General features: G+C 41.2%; 1 protein-coding gene across 5 annotated transcripts in view; it reads left to right on the forward strand.

Moving 5' to 3' along the window:
- The window catches only part of rnf32 (ring finger protein 32), a 77,690-nt gene that overhangs the window by 46,784 nt on the left and 7,557 nt on the right, over positions 1 to 23,349 (forward strand). For 4 of the 5 annotated variants that reach the window (XM_059971864.1, XM_059971866.1, XM_059971869.1 and 1 more), the window contains one exon: positions 15,716 to 15,883. The exons of the other annotated variant lie outside the window; for it this stretch is intronic. In XM_059971864.1, coding sequence (XP_059827847.1) covers positions 15,716 to 15,883 — 168 coding nt within the window. The remainder of the gene's footprint in view (positions 1 to 15,715; positions 15,884 to 23,349) is intronic. 5 annotated transcript variants of the gene reach the window in all.

Below are 23,349 nucleotides of genomic sequence, written 5' to 3' on the forward strand. Positions count from 1 at the left end.
AACTTTTCTAAGTCTAGACATTTGGGCAATCGTCATCTGGTTGAAAGTTTGAATACACACTAATCAACTTAGGGAAATGGTGGAAAGTGTGATATAAATTATTAATTAATTTGAGACGGTAAATAGTGTTATTTATTTTTCAGCATTGCGCCAATGCAAACGACAAGGCCAGCACAGTAAAATAATGGCAGCTTTTAAGAATAAAAGAGTGGCTTGGACAATACAATCAAAACATTTCCTTTATGTAGAACTTTTTGCATCCCACAATCAATGACGTACCTTGAAGTACTATCATTCTGGAGTGTAGAGAAATATTAGTTTAACTCATTGATAAAATTATAGGTTTAAATTTTAAAACTGGGGTGGCCTTTTAGAGGACAGCAGTGGCAGCAGTTAGGTCTGTGGCAAAATTGGCTCTTGCACAGCAGGAGAGGATGGAGACAAAGAAGATTTAGTGATAGGAGAATCAATGATAGCGGGACAAATGGGAGATTTTGTGGCTCCAAGTGCCTCTGTAGGATGGTATGTTGCCTCCCAGGTGCCAGGGACCAGGGTCAAAGATTTCAAATGTTTTCGGGGGGTGGGGGGGTGGGGAAGAGGGCAGAGGTCATTGTACACCTTGGTACCAATGATGGCATTGGTAAAAAAAGGTTAGTCATGCTAAGCGAACATAAGGGATTAGGCAGAAGGTTAATCGAGCAGGACATCAAGGGCCGTAATCTCTAGCTTGCTTCTGGTGCCATGTGTTAGTGAAGTTAGAAATAAGAAGATACAGGAAAATACAGGTACAGACCTACAAGTATCTGGGAGTGCAGTTAGACGAGAAGCTAGACTGGACTGCCAACACAGATGCCCTGTGCAGGAAAGCACAGAGTCGACTGTACTTCCTCAGAAGGCTGGCGTCATTCAATGTTTGTAGTGAAATGCTGAAGATGTTCTGTCGGTCAGTTGTGGAGAGTGCCCTCTTCTTTGTGGTGGCGTGCTGGGGAGGCAGCATTAAGAAGAGGGATGCCTCACGTCTTAATAAGCTGGTAAGGAAGGTGGGCTCTGTCGTGGGCACAGAACTGGAGAGTATGACATCGGTGGCAGAGCGGAGGGCGCTGAGTAGGCTACGGTCAATCATGGAAAACCCTGAACATCCTCTGCACAGCACCATCCAGAGACAGAGAAGCAGCTTCAGCGGCAGGTTGCTGTCAATGCAATGCTCCTCAGACAGGATGAAGAGATCATTACTCCCCAACGCCATTCGGCTCTACAATTCAACCACCAGGGGCAAGACATGTTAAGTGCCGGGGTTAGGACTGAGCTTAAGTTACCACTCAATGCACTTTAGTAAACTATTTAAGAACTTTTTAAAAGCTATTTATTAATGCTTTTTGGGAGGGTGATTTTAGATGCATATCATATTTATACTGAGTTAAATACTGTATGTAATTAGTTTTGCTACAATAAGTGTATGGGACACTGGAAAAATGTTGAATTTCCCCTTGGGGATGAATAAAGTATCTATCTATCTATCTATCTATCTAATAAGGACCCCCATCACACAGGACATGCCCTCTTATCATTGCTGTCATCAGGGAGGAGGTACAGGAGCCTGAAGGCAAACACTCAATGACTCACGAATAGCTTCTTCTTCTCTGCCATCAGATTACTGAATGGACATTGAACCCACGGACACTACCTCACTATTTCTTTCGCTCTTTTTGCACTACTTATTCAATTTAGCTTTTTTAATATACGATATATATATATATCTCTTTCTCACTGCAATTTACAGTTTTTATTATTATGTACTGCTGCTGCATAACATTGAATTTGACAACTATGCCAGTGATATTAAACCTGACTAATTCTGATAAATGAGTGGCTGAGGAGCTGGTGCAGGAGGGAGGTGTTCAGGTTTTTGGACCATTGGGATTACTTGGGCAGAGGTGACTTGTTCAAGAGGGACTGGTTGCACCTGAGCATTGTACCTACAGGAAGAGTTGCTAATTCCAATCAGGAGGGTTGAAATTAGTTTGGCAGAGGTGGTGGAAACCAAAGCAGTGTGGCAGATGGGAAAGTTGAGGCAAATATGAAAGCTGAAGTGAACATGTTCAGTAGACAGGACGGCTGGACCAAGACAGGAAGTGAGGAAGGTTTGATCGACTAAACTGTATTTATTTAAAATAAAGAAACCTACAGATAGACAATAGGTGCAGGAGTAGGTTATTCAGCCCTTCGAGCCAGCTCTGCCATTCACTGTGATCATTGCTGATCATCCACAATCAGTACCCTGTTCCTGCCTTCTCCCCATATCCCTTGACTCCGCTATCTTTAAGAGCTCTATCAAACTCTTTCTTGAAAGCATCCAGAGAATTGGCCTCCACTGCCTTCTGAGGCAGAGCATTCCACCGATCCACAACTCTCTGGGTGAAAAAGTTTTTCCTCAACTCCATTTTAAATGGTCTACCTCTTATTCTTAAACTGTGGCCTCTGGTTCTGGACTCCCTCAACATCAGGAACATGTTTCCTGCCTCTAGTGTGTCCAATCCCTTAATAATCTTATATGTTTCAATCAGATCCCCTCTCATCCTTCTAAATTCCAATGTATACAAGCCCAGTTGCTCCAATCTTTCAACATATGACAGTCCCACCATCCGGGGAATTAACCTCATGAACCTACACTGCACTCCCTCAATAACAAGAATGTCCTTCCTCAAATTTGGAGACCAAAACTGCACACAATACTCCAGGTGTGGTCTCACCAGGGCCCTGTAAAACTGCAGAAGGACCTCTTTGCTCCTATACTCAACTCCCCTTGTTATGAAGGCCAACATGCCATTAGCTTTCTTCACTGCCTGCTGTACCTGCATGCTTACTTTCAGTGACTGATGAACAAGGACACCTTGATCTCGTTGTATTTCCCCTTTTCCTAACTTGACACCATTCAGAAAGTAATCTGCCTTCCTGTTCTTGCCACCAAAGTGGATAACCTCACATTTATCCACATTAAACTGCATCTGCCATGCATCTGCCCACTCACCCAACCTGTCCAAGTCACCCTGCACTCTCATAACATCCTCCTCATATTTCACACTACTAACCAGCTTTGTGTCATCTGCAAATTTGCTAATGTTACTTTTAATTTTTTTTAAAAAAGATAAAGTAGAAGACTTCAAGTTATGCTATCCAAGGCATGGGACTGGGGCATTGTAGCATTAACAGAGACATGGTTGAGTGAGTGTTAAGATTGACGCTTCTGTGTTTGAGGGTATAGATGCTTACAGATGTGATAGAGGTGGAGATAAGTGAGGAAGAGGTGTTGCATTTTGCTTAGGGAGAACATCACAGTGGCACTTAGACAGGATATTCTTGGAATCATCCTCTGAGGCTGTTTGGATAGAAATTAGAAATGAGATGATCACTTTGACAGTAAGTGGAATTAGAGGGTAAAATATGTACAAAGAATGCAGATAGCTGTAAGAATAATAAGGACGTTATAGTAGGTGATTTCAACTTCACCTGTATTAGCTGATACTTCCATAGAGCAAAATTAGTTCTATGTATCCAGTAAAGTTTTCTTGAACAGTTTGCAAGTGCTCCATCTAGAAAGTGGTAACAAACTACCACCTGCTGGAAATAAAGTAGGAACAGTAACTGAAATGTCAGTGGGGGTACAGTTTGGAACAAGTGGCTGTAATTCCATTAGTTTTTCCATAGTTATAAAAAGAGATAGGACTGCTCCACAAATTGAAGCTTTAAATTGGAGCAAGGCAAATTCTGAAGATACTAAACAAGAGCTTGCAAAGTTTGTTTGGGAGTGGCCGTTTGCAGGTAACTGGCTGTCCAGAAAATGGAAGACTTTTAAAAATGAGATAGGGACAGCATGGTCTTGTTAGAGTGAAGGGCATGGCTGACAAGATTAGGGAATGTTGGATAATGAGGCAGACTGAAGCATTGGTCAGGAAAAGGAGATGGTGTATATCAGGTAGAGGCAGCTGGAATCAAGCTAACCCCTTGAAAAGTAACAGAGTTATAGGAGCACGCAAGAGAAATCAGGAGGGCAAAAAGAGGACGCGAGATAGCTTTGGCAAATAAGATAAAGCAGAATCCTGAGAGTTCTACAAGTATGTTCAAAGCAGAAGGGAACTAAGGAACAAGAAGTTCTACTTAAGGATCAAAGGAATCATCTGTATGTAGAGCCACAAGAGAAAGGCAAAGTGTTAAATGAATATTTCCCATCTGTACTTACCGTGGGTAAAGTTGGAATTAGGGGAAATGAATAATGATGTAGCACACAGAAAATGCTGGAGGAACTCAGCAGCCCAGGCGGCATCTATGGAAAAGAGTATAGTCGACATTTCGGGCTGAGATCTTTTGGCAGGACTGGAGAGACAAATATGAGGAGCAGAATTAAAAGGGTGGGGGGGTGGAGGAAGATACACAAGGTGATAGGTGAAGCTGGGAGATGGAGGGATGAAGTAAAGAGATGGGAAGCTGATTGGTGAAAGATATACCAGGCTGGAGAAGAGGGAATCCAGTCGGAGAGGACAGAAAGTCATGGAAGAAAGAAAAGGAGGGAGGAACACCAGAGGGAGGCAATGGGCAAGGCAAGGTTAGAGAAGGAAAAGGGGATGGGAAATAGTGAAGAGGGGAGAGGGAGGGGCTGCAGGGACATTACCAGAAGCTTGAGAAATCGATGTTCATGCTTTCAGGTTGGAGGCTACCCAGCCAGATTATATGTTGTTCCTCCAACCTGAGTGTGGCCTGATCGTGACAGTAGAGGAGGCCAAGGATGGACATAGCAGAATGGGAATGGGAAGTGGAATTAAAATGGGTGGCCACTGGGAAGTCCTGCTTCTTCTGGCAGATGGATCATAGGTTCTCGGCAAAGTGGTCTCCCAATCTACGTCGGGTCTCTCCGATATACAGGAGGCCACACTGGGAGCACCAGAACAGTATATGACCTCAAAAGACTCACTTGGAAAGACTCTTTAGGGTCCTGAATGGTAGTAAGGGAGGAGGTACAGGGGCAGGTGTAGTACTTGTTCTGCTTGCAAGGATAAGTGCCAGGAGGAAGATCATTGGGGAGGGACAAATGGACAAGGGAGTCAGGTAGGGAGCGATCCCTGTGGAAAACAGAAAGTGGGGGAGGGGGGAGGGAAAGATGTGCTTAGTGGTGGGATCCCATTGGAGATGGTGCAAGTTGCAAAGAATTATGTGCTGGATGCAGTGGCTGCTGGGGTGGTAGGTGAGGACAAGAGGATCCCTATCCCTGGTAGGGTGGTGGGAGGATGCAGTGAGAACAGGCGTGTGTGAAGTGGAAGAGATGCGTTCGAGGGCAGCAATAATGGGGGAAGAAGGGAAGAAAGACATCTCCTTCATTCTGGAATGAAAAACCTCATTCTGAGAGCAGCTACAATGGAGGTGGTGAAATTGAGAGAAGGAGAGGGCGTTTATACAAGTAACAGGATGGTAAAGGGTATAATCCAGGTGGCTGTGAGTGTCTGTGGGTTTATAATAGACATCAGTGGCTCCAGAGCCACCATCCAGAGACTCCACACTCCAGTGTCTCTATCTCCAGAGATAGAGACAGAGAAATCGAGAAAAGGGAAGGAAGTGTTGAAAATGATCCCTTTAAATTTGAGGGCAGGTTGGAAATTGGAGGCAAAGTGAATGAAGTCAACAGGTTCCTCATGGGTGCAAGAAGCAGTACCAGTGCAGTCGTCAATGTAGCGTAAGAAAAGTGGGGGGGGGCTGGCTAACAGGGTAGGCTTGGAACATAGACTGTTCCACGTAGCCAGCAAAAACGCAGACATAGCCGAGATCCATGCGAGTGCCCATGGCTACACCTTTTGTTTGAGGGAAGTGGCAGGAGCCAAAAAAGAATTTATTAAGAGTGAGGACAAGTTATGTTAGATGGAGGAGAGTTGTGGTGGAGGGTACTGGTTGGGTCAATGATGTGTTAGAACATTTGTAAATTACAGTAGAGGAGATACTGGAAGTGTTAAGGTATGTTCAATGTTCAGGCCCCATGGCCTGAAAAAGTTTATACTTGGACATTGTGGAAAGCTAATGAAGGGCTTTGGCAGAGAAATTAGCAACTGGATGATAGTTAGTATTGTGCCTTTATTTAAAGAAGGGCTGCAAAGACAAGTCAGGGAACTACAGGCTAGTGAGTCTAATAGCAGTGTTGGGAAAGTTACTGGAGGGAATTCTGAGGGGCAGAATACACCAGCATTTGGAAAGGTGTGTTCTAATTAGGGATAGTCAGCATGACTATGCGCAGGAAATCATATCTCACAAATATAAGTTTTTTTTTAAGAGGTAATGAAGACTGACAAGGGTAGGGCAATAGACACGGCTTACATGGATTTTAGCAAGATGTTTGACAAAATCCAGCCGTTCTGGAAGGTTAGATCATGTGAGATCATGGATAAATTAGCCAATTGGATACAAAATAAGCTTAGTAGAAAGAGACAGAGGGTCTCCTGTCTCCTCCTGTGAAGGATTGCCATTCTGATTAGAGGCCCCTGACTAGTGGTGTGTGCAGGGATCAATACTGCATCCATGCTTGTTTGTCATCTATGCTAACAACTTAGATGACATTGTTTTTAACATAAATAGTAAAATTGCAGATGACACCAAAGTTGGTGGTGAAGGATTATGATGCAGAACATAGAGACCTATTGGGTACAAGTACATAGTTCCCTGAAAACAGGTAGACAGGGTAAAGATGACAACATTTAACATGCTTGCTTTAATTAGTCATGGCTTTGAGTACAGGAGTTGGATCATCATGTTGTAACTGTTCAAATCATTGGTGAGACCACCCATGGAGTATTGTCTGCAATTCTTGTCACCCAGCTTTAGATCTTATTAGGAAGCTTAATGTAAAGGAACCCTTAGGAGGCATAATATGATTGAATTCATACTGCAATTTGAGAGGGAGAAACATAAGTTCCATGTATTAATACCGCAGTAGAATAAAGGGAATTACAGAGGCTTGAGAGAGGAGCTTGCCCAGTTGGATTGGAGGGGCATACTGGCAGGGATGATGGCAGAGCAGAGACAGCTGAAGTTTCTGGGAATAGTTCAGAAGGCGCGGGATAGACATGTCCCACAAAAGAAGATGTTCTCCAATGGTAGGGCTAGGCAACCGTGGCTGTCAAGAGGAGTTTAGGACTGCATAAAAGCCAAAGAAAGGGCATACAAGGTAGCACAAGTGAGTGAGAAGTTAGATAATAGGGAAGCTTTGAAAATCCAACAAAAGGCAACTAAAAAAGTTATAAGAAGGAAAAAGATGAAATATGAGGTCAGACTAGCCAATAGTATAAAGCATGATATGAAAAAAATTTTCAGTTATATAAAGAGTAAAAGGGAGATGAAAGTTGATATTGGACCACGAGAAAATGGTGCTGGTGAGGTAGTAATGGGGGACAAAGAAATGACAGATGAACTGAATCAGTACTTTGCATCTGTCTTCACTGTGGAAGACACTAGCAGTGTGCCAGAGGCCCGTGAGTGTCAGGGAGTAGAAGTGAGTGCCATGGCTATTAAAAAAGAAAAAGTGCTAGGCAACCTGAAAGATCTTAAGCTGGATAAGTCATCTCGGCCAGATGGACTACATCCCAGAGTCCCAAGAGAGGTTGTTGAAGAGATAACAGATGCATTGGTCATGATTTTTCAAGAATCACTTGATTCTGGCATGGTCTCAGAAAACTGGAAGTTTGCAAATATCGCTCCACTCTTTAAAAAGGGAGGAAGGAAAAACAAAGGAAAATATAGGCCAGTTAGCCAAACCTCAGTGGTTGGGAAATTGTTGGAGTCTGTTATTAAGGATTAGGTACTTGGAGACTTATGATAAGATAAGTCAAAATCAGGGAAATCTTGCCTGACAAACCTGTTAGAGTTCTTCAAGGAATTAACAAGCAGGGTGGACAAAGGAGAGGCAGTGGATGTCATTTACTGGATTTTCAGAAGGCATTTGATGAGGTGCCACACATAAGCTGCTTAACAAGATAAAATCCGATGGCATCACAGGTAAGATACTGGCATGGATAGAGGAATGGTTGATAGGCAGGAGGCAGCAAGTGGGAATAAAGGGGGCCTTTATTGGTTTGATGCCAGTTACTAGTGGTGTTTCTCAGTGGTCAGTATTGGGACACTACTTTCATATTGTTTGTCATTGATTTAGATAATGGAATTGATAGCTTTGTGGCAAAGTTTACGAATGATACCAGGGTAGGTGGAGGGGTAGGTAGTGGTAAGGAAGCAATGCAATTGTAGTTGGACTTAGACAAATTGGAAGAATAGGCAAAAAAAGTTGCAGATGGAGTGAATACAGTGTTGTGAAATGTTGATAATGCAATTTTGGTAAAAGGAACAATAGTGCGGACTTTTATCTAAATGGTGAGAAGTTTCAAACATCAGAGGTGCAAAGGGTCTTAGGAGTCTTTGTCCAAGACTCACAGAGGACTAATTTACAGGTTGAGTCTGTGGTAAAGAAGCCAAATGTAATGTTGCCATTTATGTCAAGGAGAATAGAATATAAAAGCAAGGAGATCATGCTGAGCCTTTATAGGACACTAGTCAGGCCGCACTTGGAGTATTGTCAACAGTTTTGGGTCCCATATCTCAGACTGGATGTGTTACCATTGGAGAGAGTCCAGAGGAGGTTCACAAGGATGATTCTGGGAATGAAGGGGTTAACACATGAGAAGTATTTAGCAGCTTTGGGCCTGTATTCACTGGAATTTATTAGAATGTGGGAGGATCTCATTGAAACCCACCAAATGTTGAAAGGACTAGATTAGGTGGATGTGGAAAGGATCTTTTCCATGGTGAGTGTATCCAGAACTAGAGGGCACAACCTCAAAATTAAGGGTCAAGGTGCAACCCTTTAGAACGGAGGTATGGAGCAATTTCTTTAGCCAGAGAGTAGTAAATCTGTAGCGTGCTCTGCCACAGACTGCGGTAGAGGCCAAGTATGTGGGTATATTTAAGATGGAAGTTGATAGTTTCCTGATCGGTCAGGGCATCAAAGGGTATGGTGAGAGGCAAGTGTATGGGGTTGAGTGGGATACAGGATCAACCCTGATGGACCAATGGAGCAGCCTTGATTGGCCAAATGGCCTAATTCTGCTCCTATGTCTTATGGTCTTATTGTGTAACAAAGCTGGAAAGGGTACAGAAAAGATGCACATGGATGTTACCGTGATTGGACAGCTTAACCTATGAAGAGAGGCTGGTTAGTATGGGTCCATTTTCTCTGGCGTATAGGAGGCTGAGGGCTGATCCCATATAGCTGTGTAAGATAGTGAGTGGTGCATTTCTCAATGGTCACAGTCTTTTTCCCAGGGCGGCATAGTCTAAAAGCTGTGAATATATATCTTAAGTTGAGAGAAGAAGCATTTAAAAGGGGAAATTTTATTTCCACACAGGTGGTGGTGGTGGTTACGTGGAATTACAAAAGGTACTTGCAGAGACAAGTACAAATACAGTGTTTAAAAGGGATTCAGACCGGTACATGGAAGGGAAAGATTGAAAAGGATATGCATGCAAATGGAATGAGTTCAGATATCTTGGTTGGAATGAATGCATTGGGCTGAAGGACTTCTTTGCACGCAGTACAACTCAAAACGTGACTCAGAATTTATGGCATTTGTCAATAATTACGTGTGATATCTCATGGTCCACCAGATGTAAATTTGAACTCTGATGTAATTTGGGAATGTTAGATTAAAATAGAATTCAGTTGTCCTATTACACTGATAAGAATTTCTTTGGAATGATTGGTCATATTTGCACATTTAAAATTAATTGAGGAGAAACTAATAATATTTTAACATATTTATTAGTGCAGCCTAATTTAGCTATCATTCTACAAACACAGCCTTAAGTTAATCAGAACATTTATTCAGAGTCTTAAAATTCACAAAGTTAAAAAAGAAAATAAATACAGTAAGCAAACAATTCTAAAACCTACTGAGCTAACAAAACTGCACCATTATACTTTGGACCAATTAGTCAAATAATATTGCAGTTTGTGGATTGGAAATACCCACTGTTCACATGTTTAAACACAAGTTATATCAAACAGCTTTGGACAGCTTTATGGTTTGTGTTGGTGATACAGTAGTTTCCAGTAATCCATTTAAGTTTCTTAATAATTTAGATCAAAGTTGCCTAAAAGGTCACTGAAACTTTGTTATACCAATACACTATACAAGAATGTTTACCTGAGTGAGACGTGTTCCTTGGAATGTAGGGTTCTTCATGGTACAGTTCTTTGATCTTTATCTATAAAATCTTTGTACAAATGTCATGTAATTGAAGTATGACCATTTATTGCTGCAATTAAATCTGTTCAAATGCATCATATTATCAGCAGCTTTACTGGTTGTATAGATGTTTTTAAAAGGTGGTAAGTCAGAGGCTTTTGAGAAACAATTTGCTCAGCTTCATTTATTTCCCACAAAAGGAAGGCAGCCTTGTTTCAGGATTTGAACAATTTTGACTCAGATCTCACCAAACAGTGTAATGGTTTTGAGGTTTGCTTAGTCGGGGAGCTTCCTTTATCACTCAGAGATAGCAAACAATCTGTTGCTAACTTGAAGAGGTTTTGAAGAGTGTGACTGAGAAGATATTAAACCAATCAAGTCTTATCTTCATTGATATGTTGTAAATTCCTTGTTTTTTTTAGTTTAGTTTTGAGGCTTACTGGAGGTCAACACATTAGTAACCAATTTGTTGGCGTTTAAATGAAAGTTTTCTGAAGTGAGCAAAGTCCATCAACTTGCATTTATTTAGACAGTTTACAGATTCTGAAGTAACTTCATATTGACTCTTTCAAAATTAAAATAGTGATAAATTATAAATGTTTATTCTGCAAGATTGTTTATAACTGAAAATAGCAACTGAAAGTCAGTGCAATATCATGAGCTGTTATGTATACAAAATTAAAGAAAAATGAACATCTTACAATTTTAGTTTGATTTGCTGAGGGTGAATTTGAAAGGCTACCATTAAAATGACATGCTTTTTTTCCCTCTCCTGTGATGTCTTTCAGACCCCACGTACTGCCACAAAGCCTTGCATGCCTCAATCCTGTCACTATCAAGACACAAAATGCATGCATGAATCCAAGCACAGATTCTGTTATACCCTAAAATTTCTAAAAAGTTGCTACACTTCCTGAGCACATACTTACCCCATTTAGCTAAAACCTACTTTATGTCATCAAACATTGTCCTATTATACTTTGAGTCTTAAAACAAAAGTGATAAGTAATAATATGTAATTCCAAAATCAGGAATCATAATCTAGATAGGGGAAGAAACACGGGTGGAGGAGACTTCTCATGTACCTCAAAATTCAAAATAAATTTTATAATCAAGGTACATATATGTAACCCTGAGGTTTACTTTTCTGCAGGCATACTCAGCAAATCTATAAAATAGTAACTATAATAGGATCAATGAAAGATCAATGTATAACTATCTGCTAACCTCATTATAATTTGGCAGATTTGGCCAATTGATGAATTTTCAAATACTTTCTGTATACATGTGGCCTTATAGATTGTACTACCCTGCACTGTTTAATGCACTTTATGTAGTCCTGTGCAGGTCTGTAGTCTAGTGTAGTTTTTATGCTGTTTTACATAGTCTAGTGTAGCCTTGTGCTGTCTCACATAGTCTAGTGTAGTTTTGTGTTGTTTCATGTAGCACCAGGGTCCGGAGGAACATTGTTTCATTTTTACTGTGTACTGTACCAGCAGTTTGTGGTTGAAATGACAATAAACTCAACTTGACTTAAAGTATATTCTGTAGGGAGGCTTGCTGCTTAAACCTAAATGATGAATGTCCACATTAGGAGGAATTAAGAATGTAGCTGATGGAATAAAGAAATTGATTTTGATTTTAGAAGGTTTAAATAGCTTTAAAATTTGTCAGTCTTTGCAAGGTTAGTTAGTGGGAATCGATGCAGGCAAAAAGGAAAGCAATAGCTAGTCTGATGTCAAGCCATGAAATAGGAAAGTATTGGCAGATGCTGAAATGCTGCAGCTCCTCATTATTTAATCATTGGCTGATGATATCTCTCCACCAAATGGATGGATGATTAGCATCCCAGAATTCTTCCAGTAGAAGATGGCATGGAAACATGTCTGGTAAGACATGATAACAAACATTTTTTTTCTTAACTTGACCCCCAAAAAAAGCTGTTGGAACATCTCAGTAGGTAAAGCAGCATTTAGGGAAGCAAAGGGATGGCTGACAGTTTGAGGTCAAGACCTTGGATCAGGATATCAGTTTTTTTGCTCTAGTTTCCAGCATCTGCAGTTTGCCTTCTACTCAAACTAATCCACTTATGATGCCATAGCCTTGGCCCTCCAGTCTATTCTGTCCCACTTAGAAAATGATGCTTCATAATCCAGGAGGTTGTTCATTGATTTCAGGTCAGCATTTAACACAGTCATCCCTCAGAGTTAGGTGGGTAAACTGTCCTCGTTGGAACTCAACAGCATGCTCCATAACTGGCTCTTAGACTTCTTGACAGAAAGACCCCAGTCAGTCTGAGCTAGCAGCAATATCTCAAGCTCCATCACGCTGAGCACTGATGCCTCCTCCGCCCCCGCCCCCCCCATAGTTGTGTGTTCAGCCTGCTGCTGTTCATGCTGCTGACTCTGCACTGCCAGATCCAGCTCAAACCACATCATCAACTTCACTGATGATACAATAGTGGTTGGCCTCATAACAACAATGATAAGTTGGTGTACAGAGAGGAGAGTGAGAGGCTTGTCAAATGGTATAAGAGCAATATGCACCCGAGTCTCAATGTGGACATGACAAAAGAAATGACCGTGGACATCAAGAAGGAGCAGGCCAACCACTCTCCATTGCACAGCAATGGCTCTGTCATGGCGAGAGTGAAGAGCACAGCTTTTTTCAGTGCATACATAATGGATGAACTAATCTCACCCCACAACACCTCCTCGTTAGTCAGAAAGACACAGCAGAGTCTACACTTACAGAGCAGATTGAGAGCTTCAAGGTTCCCTGTCCCCATTCTAACAACTTTCTACAGGAGCATTATCGTGAGTGGCCTGTCTGGCTGCATCATATAGGAATTGCAAGACATCAGATCACAAGACCCTACAGAGGATCACCAGGGTCTCCCTCACCCAGTATTTGTGACATTTACTGGGATTGTTGTATACGGAGAGCCCAAAACATTGTTGAGGATCCCTACCACCTATCCCATAATCTCTTTGACCCACTACCATCAGGCAGGAGGTACAGGAGCATCAGGATAAGGACTGTCAGACAGGGTAACATTTCTTCCTCCATGCTTTGAGACTAATGAATACCCTGCTACCTCATCACTAGGACAGTAAGCTGTTTACTGTTTGCCTATGTGGCACAATGTGCTCGATTTTGAATTATATTTTATTAACATACTTGTGGTAAAATTCTCCTCATAGGACAATCCTATCCATTCCAGGAATCAACCTGGCAACATTTCATTATAGAAAGAACAGTACAGCACAGAAACAGGCCCTCTGGCCCACAGTGTTGTGTCGAATGAAATAGCTAACTAAACTAATCTCTTCTGCCTACACAATGTCTGTATCCTTCTATTTTCCTCACATTCATGTACCTATCTCAACATCTCTTAAAAGTCCCTACTATTTCTACCTCTATTAGCATCCCAAGTCCATTCCCCTCTCCATGTCCCTCACATCTCCTTTGAAATTACCCACTCTCACCTTAAATGTGTGCCCTCTGTTATTATAAAGATGTTGTCTGTCTATGCCTCTCATAATCTTATAAATCTCTATCAGATCTCCCCTCAACCTTCACTGCTCAAGGGAAAACAACCCAAGTTTGTCCAGCCTCTCGTAGCAAATGCCCTGTAATCTAGGCAACATCCTGGTATGCGTCTTCTGCACCCTCTTCAAAGCCTCAACATTCTTCCTGTAACAGGATGACTGGAACTGTGTGAAAGGTGCAGCCCATCTAGAGTTTTATGAGCAACACACAAAACATGCTGGCGGAACTCAGCAGGCCAGGCAGCATCTATGGAAAAGAGTACAGTCGACATTTTGAGCCAAAACCCTTCAGCAGAATTTCCGGCATCTGCAAATTCTTGTTTGTTTTTAGTTTTATAAAGCTGCAACATAACTTCCTTTACTTTACTGCAGGTATAAATTTTCTGCTTCCAGAATATTTCAAGTGAGGGGTTTGGCCTAAACTTTTTCCACTTTATATTTTATGTACCATGTCCCTATACATTCAGTTACTTTTTCCAAATTTATCGCTTTCGGTCAAATCTTTTTAAACCAAAGTTATTTTAATTTCTTGTAATGCCCAATTCATTGTTGACTGAGCCCAGTACTCCAGGATGTTCTGTGCAGCTTTGTAAAGATAAACAAATTATTTTTCTGTATTTCCTTATTCCCCAATAAATAATTTCTTCTATTACAGTGTCAGGAAGCCATGTAAGTTTTTTGCTAATTTGTTATTCATACATCTATAGAAGCTTTCACAGTCCTTCTAGGTTTCTTGGTAACTTACTCTCATGTTCTACTTTATCTTAACAATTCTTTGGTCTTCCTTCACTGACGTTTGAAGTTTACTTGATCCTCTGACTCACCGTACTTATTTCCTCAACCATTACAAGTCTTTTCCTCAGCTAATGCTTTCTTTAACCCCTCATCAGATACAGCTGGACCACTTATCTCGGTTGGCTTTGGTGCCTTAAGGTACATATATTTGCTATAAACTATGTACTAATACCTGAATTGGAAGCTGTTTGCCCTCTCCTAAGTAAAAGACTGTTACCTTATCTCATATTTCAAAACCCTTCATAAGGTTGCCCATAATTAGAGTCATAGAATAGCACAGCACGGAAACAGGCTCTTCATCCTGTCTAGTCTCTGTTGAACAACTTAAGCTGCCTGCTCCCATCGACCTGCACAGGGACCATAGCAACCAATAACCCTGTCATCCATTTTGCTATCCAAACTTCTCTTAAACATTGAAATTGAGCTCACATGCACCACATGTTGTCAGTTCATTCCACACTCTCAAGACCCTCTATGTGAAGAAGTTTCCTCACATGGTCCCCTTAAACATTTCACTTTTCACCCTTAACCCATGACCTCTAGTTGCAGTCCCATCTAACCTCAGTAGAACTCTATAGAACCTCAGCTTCTATAGATGCATGAATAACAAATTAGCAAAAAACTTACTTCTTACATTTGCTCTATCCATAACCCTCACAGTTTTGTGTACCTCTATCAAACCTCCCCTCAATCTTCTGCATTCCAAGGAATAAAGTCCTATCCTGGCCAACCTCTCTCTATACACTCAGACATTTTAGTCCTGGCAACATCCTCATAAAATGTCTTCTGCATTCTGCTTTGATATTAAGATGGTTGGACTGGTCATGTCTATTTGAAGCTCTGCTATAAATAAAGTCAGTGGACATCAAGGCAAAATACTCAATGATTGGAGTCACATGTACAAAAAGAAGATGAATGTATTTGTTGAAGATTATCCCTTATCTTAACTCTCTCTTTCCATTGATGCTGTTAGACCTACTGCTTATTTCATGCATTTTTTTTATTTGAGATTTCCAGCATTTTTACTTTTGCAACTGAGCTGTCAAGTTCTGTTTCTACTGGCAGTCTACTAACCAACATTTTTATTATATATTTCCACAGTTGCATGAGATTAATGACAGGTTAGTGAGATCGTGCAACATAAATATCGATGACCTGTTTTCTGAAATTGACCACTCAGTGGCTACAAGCAGAAGGGTGTTGCAGCAGTTTGAGAGACAATATGTTCGGACCATATCTGAGGAAGAATGGGTGCAAATACAGATTAAGGTCAGTAACTGAAAAGTGTTCTAGTTTAATTATGGAGGCTTCACAGTAGCTATTAACTCAGAATATGTCATTGCTGGACAGATACCGTAATGCAAAGATAAGCCTCAGAATTCAGAAAGATGTTCTTGCAGTGACCAATTCTAAAGGAACAAAACAGGAGCAGGTAGAAAGGCAACTGTCATGCAAGATTTTCTTTATCTGTAACACCCAAGGATTTTTTTTTTCATGATATCAAGAACGTCTGCCTAAAGTCATGATGATAAAAATTAATTGAAATGAGATGAGAGGGAAAAGCATGTGGAAACTCCCCAAATGCCAGCAGTTTTTGATGAACCCTCCATAATGTTAAGCATTTTTTCTTTCTTATATTTGTTTTCCATTAGAAAATCATTTCTAATGGAATTAAACCATTCAATGGTATCAGAAGTTATTTAATGCACATTGTTCATAAACTATTATACTGAGCCCACCAAGCTTTTGTACAGGAGAGGTTCTCTTTCCCCCAAACCCCATGTTTTTCCAGCAAGTTCAGATATCAGATAATAAATCTGGAGAAAAGGTAGTGTCTTACCATTAGCGCCATCCCCAGTGCTGGGAATATTCCAACTGCTGTATTAGCAGGGAAGCCTTTCCTAGCAGCTGGCAAATACAGCAAGCTTGCAATAGTCCTGGATATCCAACACTGGCTCTTGACAACACAACAGATCTGGCCTCAACTAATCTGTTGAAAGCAATGCCATGGGTGCTTTTGGTCACTCTTTCTGATAGAGCTCCTTCTGGGAATTGCACCGTTGATAAGGAGGAGAATTACCCTATGCATTTCTTTAATGACCCAAGTAAAAGCACCACGCAAGTTCAGGTGGTTTGGCATGTAGTTCTTTTCAGCACCTGTAGTATCACATTAGTGCTGGAAGTAGTCTTTTTAGACCATAAGACCATAAACTACAGGGGCAAAATTAGGCCATTTGGCCCCTCAAATATGCTCCACCATTTCATCATAGCTGATCCACTTTCCCTCTCAGCCCCAATTTCCTACCATCGCCCTATAATCTTTCACACCCTGACTAATCAAGAACCTATCATCCTGTGCCTTAAATATATATCAAGATTTGGCCTCCTCAGCTGCCTGTGGCAATGAGTTCCACAGATTCACCACTCTCTGGATCAAGAAATTCCTCCTCATTTCCATTCTAAAAGGACACCCCTCTAATTTTGAAGCTGTGTCCTCTGGTCTTAGACTCTCCCACCACAGGAAACATCTCTCCACATCCTCTCTATCAAGGCCTTTCACCATTCAATAGGTTTCAATGAGGTCACCAGTCATTCTTCTAAATTCCAGTGAATACAGGCCCAGAGCCATCAAATACTCGCCATGTGACAAGTCGTTTAATCCCGGAATCATGTTCCTGAACCTCTGTTGAACCCTCTCCAGTTTCAGTACATGCTTTCTTAGGTAAAAGGTCCAAAACAGCTCACAATACTCCAAGTGAGGTCTCACCTGTGCTTTATAAAGTCCCAACATTACATCCTTGCTTTTATATTCTATTCCTCTTGAAATGAATGCTAACATCACATTTGCCTTCCTCACCACAGAGTCAACCTGCAAATTAACTTTTAGGGAATCCTGCACAGGCGCCTCAGATTTTTGTATTTCCTATCTATTTAGGAAACAGTCAACCCTTTCATTTCTTCTACCAAAGTGCATGAACATACACTTGCGACACTGTATTCCATCAGCCTCTTCTTTGCCCATTGTCCTAATCTGTCCAAGTCCTTCCTTAGCCTCCCTACTTCCTCAAAACCATCTTCCTATCGTCGGCAAACTTTGCAACAAAGCCATCATCCAAATTACTGACATATAACGTAAAACGGATCGGTCCCAACAGAGACCTCTGTGGAACATCATTATTCACTGGTGACAACCGGAAAAGGCTCCCTTTATTTCCAGTATTTGCCTCCCGCCAGTCAGCCACTGCTTTATCCATGCTAGAATCTTTCCCGTAATATCATGAGCTTGTAGCTTGATAAGCAGCCTCATGTGTGGCACCTTGTCAAAGGCCATCTGAAAATCCAAGTACACAACATCACCCCATTCTCCTTTGTCTATCCAGTTTGTTTCTTCTTCAGTCAAGATTTTTCTCTGAAAAAACCATGCTGATTACAGCCTATTTTGTCATGTTCCTTGAAGTATCCTGAAAGCACATACTTCATAATTGACTCCAACATCTTGCCAACCACTGAGGTCAGACTAACTGAGTTATAATTTCCTTTCTTCTGCCTCACTTCCTGCTCGAAGAGTGGAGTGACATTTGTAATTTTCCAGTCTTCCGGAACCATTCCAGAATCTAATAATTCTTGAAAGATCATTATTAATGCCTCCACAATCTCTTTAGTCACCTCTTTCAGAATCCTGGGATGTACTCCATCTGGTCCAGGTGACTTATCTACCTTCAGACCTTTCAGTTTCCCAAGAACCTGCTCTCCAGTTATGGTAACTTCACGCACTTCATAACCCCTGAAACCTGGAACTTCCATCATACTGCTAGTGTCTTCCACAGTGAGGTCCATTGCAAAACACTTAATCAGATTGTCCATTTCCTTGACTCCCATTCCAACCTCTCCAGCATCTTAGAACATAGAAATATACAGTGCATTACAGGCCCTTCAGCCCACAATGTGTGCCGACCATGTAACCTACTCCAGAAACTGCCTAGAATTACCTTACTGCATAGCCTATATTTTTCTAAGCCCCAAAGGGTCCCTTAAAAGACCCTATTGTATCCGCTTCCACCACCCTTGCTGGCAGTGCGCTCCATGTATCCACCACTCTCCGTGTGAAAAACTTAACCCTGACATCCCCCTTGTATCTACTTCCAAGCATCTTAAAACTATGTCCCCTCATGTTAGCCATTTCAGCTCTAGGTAAAAGCCTCTGGCAATCCACACGATCAATGCCCCTCATCATCTTATACACCTCTATCAGGTCACCTTTCCTACTCCGTCACTCCAAGGAGAAAAGGCTAAGTTCACTCAACATGTTCTCATAAGGCACGCTCTTCAATTCAGGCAACACCTTTGTAAATCTCCTCTGCACTCTTTCTATAGTATCCACATCCTTCCTGTAGTGAAACGACCAGAACTGAACATAGTGCTCCAAGTGGGGTCTGACCAGGGTCCTATATAGCTGCAACATTACGTCACGGCTCTTGAACTCAATCCCATGGTTAATGAATGCCAACACACCAACATGCCTTCTTAACAACACTGTCAACCTGCTCAGCATCTTTGAGTGTCCTATCAACACGGACCCCAAGATCTCTCTGATCCTCCACACTGCCAAGAATCTTACCATTAATACTGTATTCTATTATAGTATACTTCAAGCAGTATACTATAATAATATATTCTGTATTCCAGCAGCCGACATCCACTCTCACCTTTCTTCTACACTTTATGTACCTGCAGAAACTTTTGGAATATATTAAACATTATTTATGCAGTATTTGAAATTTAAGTAGTATTTTGGCATAATTTCTGCAGCACAGAAACATTGTGAAGAACAGGTAAAAAGTGAGATTATTTAAAGTGACAATATACATTTAAACAATTAAAATAGTGAATGAATTTATTAGGCTCATTAACACAAATTATATGAACTGTGCTTTATTCATGATTACTACTGCACAGTGAAAGCTGAACACTGATAATCCTACTGGGCTGCAATTGGATCAGAACTTTACATGGAGATTTTTAACTTGAGAATTCAGCATTTATCTTTAATACTTTTCCCTACTTTTGACAGAATTTGGAATGTTCTATCTGAAAATGTAACAAAACCAGTTCCATAAATAGTTTGTGAGGAGTTGAATAGATTCAGTTATATTATTATTGACATTCAGTACTGTGGAAAAATCTTAGGCACATATATACTGTGGCTAGTGTGCATAATACATAATTTTATGTATGACACTGTACTGCTGAAGAAATAAAAAGAAGTTTGATGACTTTTATAAGTGGTGATAAACCTGATTCTGATATGGTTCTCTACTGTGGACTAAGAGTGTGTTCACTAAAACTTACTGGACATTCCCAAACCAAAAGCCGTGGATGAACCAGGAGGTACTTTGTCTGCTGAAGGCTAGATCTGTAGCATTCAAGTCTGGCAACCCAGGCCTGTACCAGAAAACCAGGTATGATTTGCAGAGGGCTATATCAAGGGTGACAATTTCGAACGAGGTTGGAAGTGACATTGGATGCACGGCAACTCTGGCAGGGTCTGCAAGACATTACTTCCTACAAAGCGAAACCCAATAGCATGAATATCAGTGATGCTTCACTACCAGATGAACTCAACGCCTTCTATGCACGCTTTGAAAGAGAGAACACAATTACAGCTGTGAAGATCCCTGCTGCACCTTGATGACCCTGTGATCTTCGTCTCAGAGGCCAATGTTAGACCGTCTTTAAAGAGGGTGAACCCTCGCAAGGCGGAAGGTCCTGATGGAGTACCTGGTAAGGCTCTGAAAACCTGTGCCAACCAACTAGCAGGAGTATTCAAGGACATTTTCAACCTCTCACTGCTACGGGCAGAAGTTCCCACTTTCTTTAAAAAGGCAACAATTATATCAGTGCCTAAGAATAATGTGGGCTGCCTTAATGACTGTCGCCCATTAGCACTCACATCTACAGTGATGAAATGCCTTGAGAGATTGGTGATGACTAGACTGAACTCCTGCCTCAGCAAGGACCTGGACCCATTGCAATTTGACTATCGCCACAATAAGTCAACAGCAGATGCAATCTCAATGGCTTTCTACATGGCTTTAAACCACATGGACAACACAAACACCTATGTCAGGATGCTGTTCATCGACTATAGCTCAGCATTTAATACCATCATTCCCACAATCCTGATTGAGAAGTTGCAGAACCTGGGCCTCTGTACCTCCCTCTGCAATTGGATACTCAACTTCCTAACCAGAAGATCACAATCTATGCAGATTGGTGATAATATATCCTCCTTGCTGACGATCAAGACCGGTGTACCTCAAAGATGTGTGTTCAGCCCACTGCTCTACTCTCTAAATACACATGATGTGTGCCGAGGCATAGCTCAAATACTATCTATAAATTTGCTGACGATACAACCATAGTTGGTAGAATCTCGGGTGGTAACGTGAGGGTGTACAGGAGTGAGATATGCTGACTAATTGAGCAGTGCCGCAGCAACAACCTGGCACTCAACGTCAGTAAGACGAAAGAGATAATTGTGGACTTCAGGAAGGGTAAGCCGAAGGAACACATACCAATCCTCATAGAGGGATCAGAAGTGGAGAGTGAGCAGTTTCAAGTTCCTGAGTATCAAGATCTCTGATCTAACCTGGTCCCAACATATTGGTGTAGTTATAAAGAAGACAACATCTATACTTTATTAGGTGTTTGAAGAGATTTGACATGTCAACAAATACACTCAAAAACTTCTATAGTTGTACCATGGAAAGCAGTCTGACAGGCTGCATCACTGTCTGGTATGGAGGGGCTACTGCACAGGATGGAGAGAAGCTGCAGAAGGTTGTAAATCTAGTCAGCTCCATCTTGGGCACTAGCCTACAAAGTACCCAGGACATCTTTAGGGAGCGGTGTCTCAGAAAGGCAGCATCCATTATTAAGGACCTCCAACGCACAGGGCATGCCCTTTTCTCACTGTTACCATCAGGTAGGAGGTACAGAAGCCTGAAGGCACACACTCAGCGATTCAGGAACAGCTTCTTCCCCTCTGCCATCCAATTCCTAAATCGACATTGAATCTTTGGACACTACCTCACTTTTTAAAAAAATATACAGTATTTCTGTTTTTGAACTTTTTTTAATCTATTCAATTTAGATAATTGATTTACTTGTTTAATTTATTTTAATTGATTTACATTATTTATTTTATTTATTATTATGATTTTCTCTGCTTGATTATCTATTGCATTGAACTGCTACCGCTAAGTTAATAAATTTCACGTCATATGTGGGTGATAAGAAACCTGATTCTGATTCTGAGTGTGAAGGGGACAGGGAGAGGGGAATCATGGTTGGGAAGAGGAAAAAGAAGGGAGAGATCAGGAAGCACCAGAGAAACATTCTGTAATAATTAATAAACCAATTATTCAGAATCAAATGACCTTCTCCTCTGCCATCCGATTTCTAAATGGACATTGAACCCAAGAACACTGTTAATTTTTTATTTCTGTTTTTTTGCACTACTTATTTTAACTTAACCTTTTAAAAGACATATACAGTCGGCCCTCCTTATCCACGAGGGATTGGTTCTGGGACCCCTTGCGGATACCAAAATTTGAGGATGCTCAAGTCCCTTATTCAACCTGTTGCAATGCGCTGGACCTCAGGACCCAGTGGAACCCAAGACCTTATTTAACCTTTCTCAGTGCGGTGGACATTAGGGCCCAGCAGCGGAGATCTGAATACGCAGTGTTTCTGTTCACGAAAATACTCACGATAACGATTGAAAATAAAGTGGAAATAATAAAGTGATCAGAAAGAGGTGAAATGCCATCGGGGTCATTAGGCCACGTTGGTCAATGATTGGAACAATTTAAAAGTATAAAGTGAGAAAGGCTGTGCCCTGATGAAAGCTGCAATTATTACTAAGCAATGCAGTGGTTTAATTATTGGGTTTTGGGTTTTTGATCCTCCGCATCAACCCGGCACAGTGGAGAGCGCCCTCGATAGCGATCTGTCACTAGATCGAACTCGGGGACTTAACAAGCCCGGCGCTGAAACATACATTCTTAAGTGTTTTATATGATTAGAGAGGTAAAATATATACTATATACCAATGCAAACGTTTGACTAACTGACACTAAATCATACTGGATGTACCTGTTTCGACTTACTTAGTAAGAGAACTTCCGAATTTTTTCGATCCTGATACACGATAACCCATGCACATCCTCCCATACACTTTAAATCATCTCTAGATTACTTATAATACCTAAAACAATGTAAATGCTATGTAAAATAGTTGTTATACTACATCATTTAGGGAATAATGACAAGAAAACGAGTCTGTACACGCTCGAACAACAAGTGCTGGAAGAGCACTTCCGGGTTTTCGCAATTCGCAGTTGGTTGAATTTGTGGATAAGGAGGGCTGACTATATATAATTAATGTAACTCAGTTCTTTTGTTCTCTATATTTATTTATCATGTATTTATTTAGAAAGAAGGCATGGGATCCAGGGAAGTTTGGCCAGGTGGATTCAGAATTGGCTTGCCTGCAGAAAGCAGAGGATTGTGGTGGAGGGAGTACATTCATATCGGAGAGTTGTGACTAGTGGTGTCCCACAAGGATCGGTTCTGGGACCTCTACTTTTCGTGATTTTTATTAACAACCTAGATGTGAGGGCAGAAGGGTGGGTTGGCAAGTTTGCAGATGACACAAAGGTTGGTGGTGTTGT

Source organism: Hypanus sabinus, chromosome 6 (assembly GCF_030144855.1).
Source record: "Hypanus sabinus isolate sHypSab1 chromosome 6, sHypSab1.hap1, whole genome shotgun sequence".
NCBI classification, from domain to species: domain Eukaryota; kingdom Metazoa; phylum Chordata; class Chondrichthyes; order Myliobatiformes; family Dasyatidae; genus Hypanus; species Hypanus sabinus.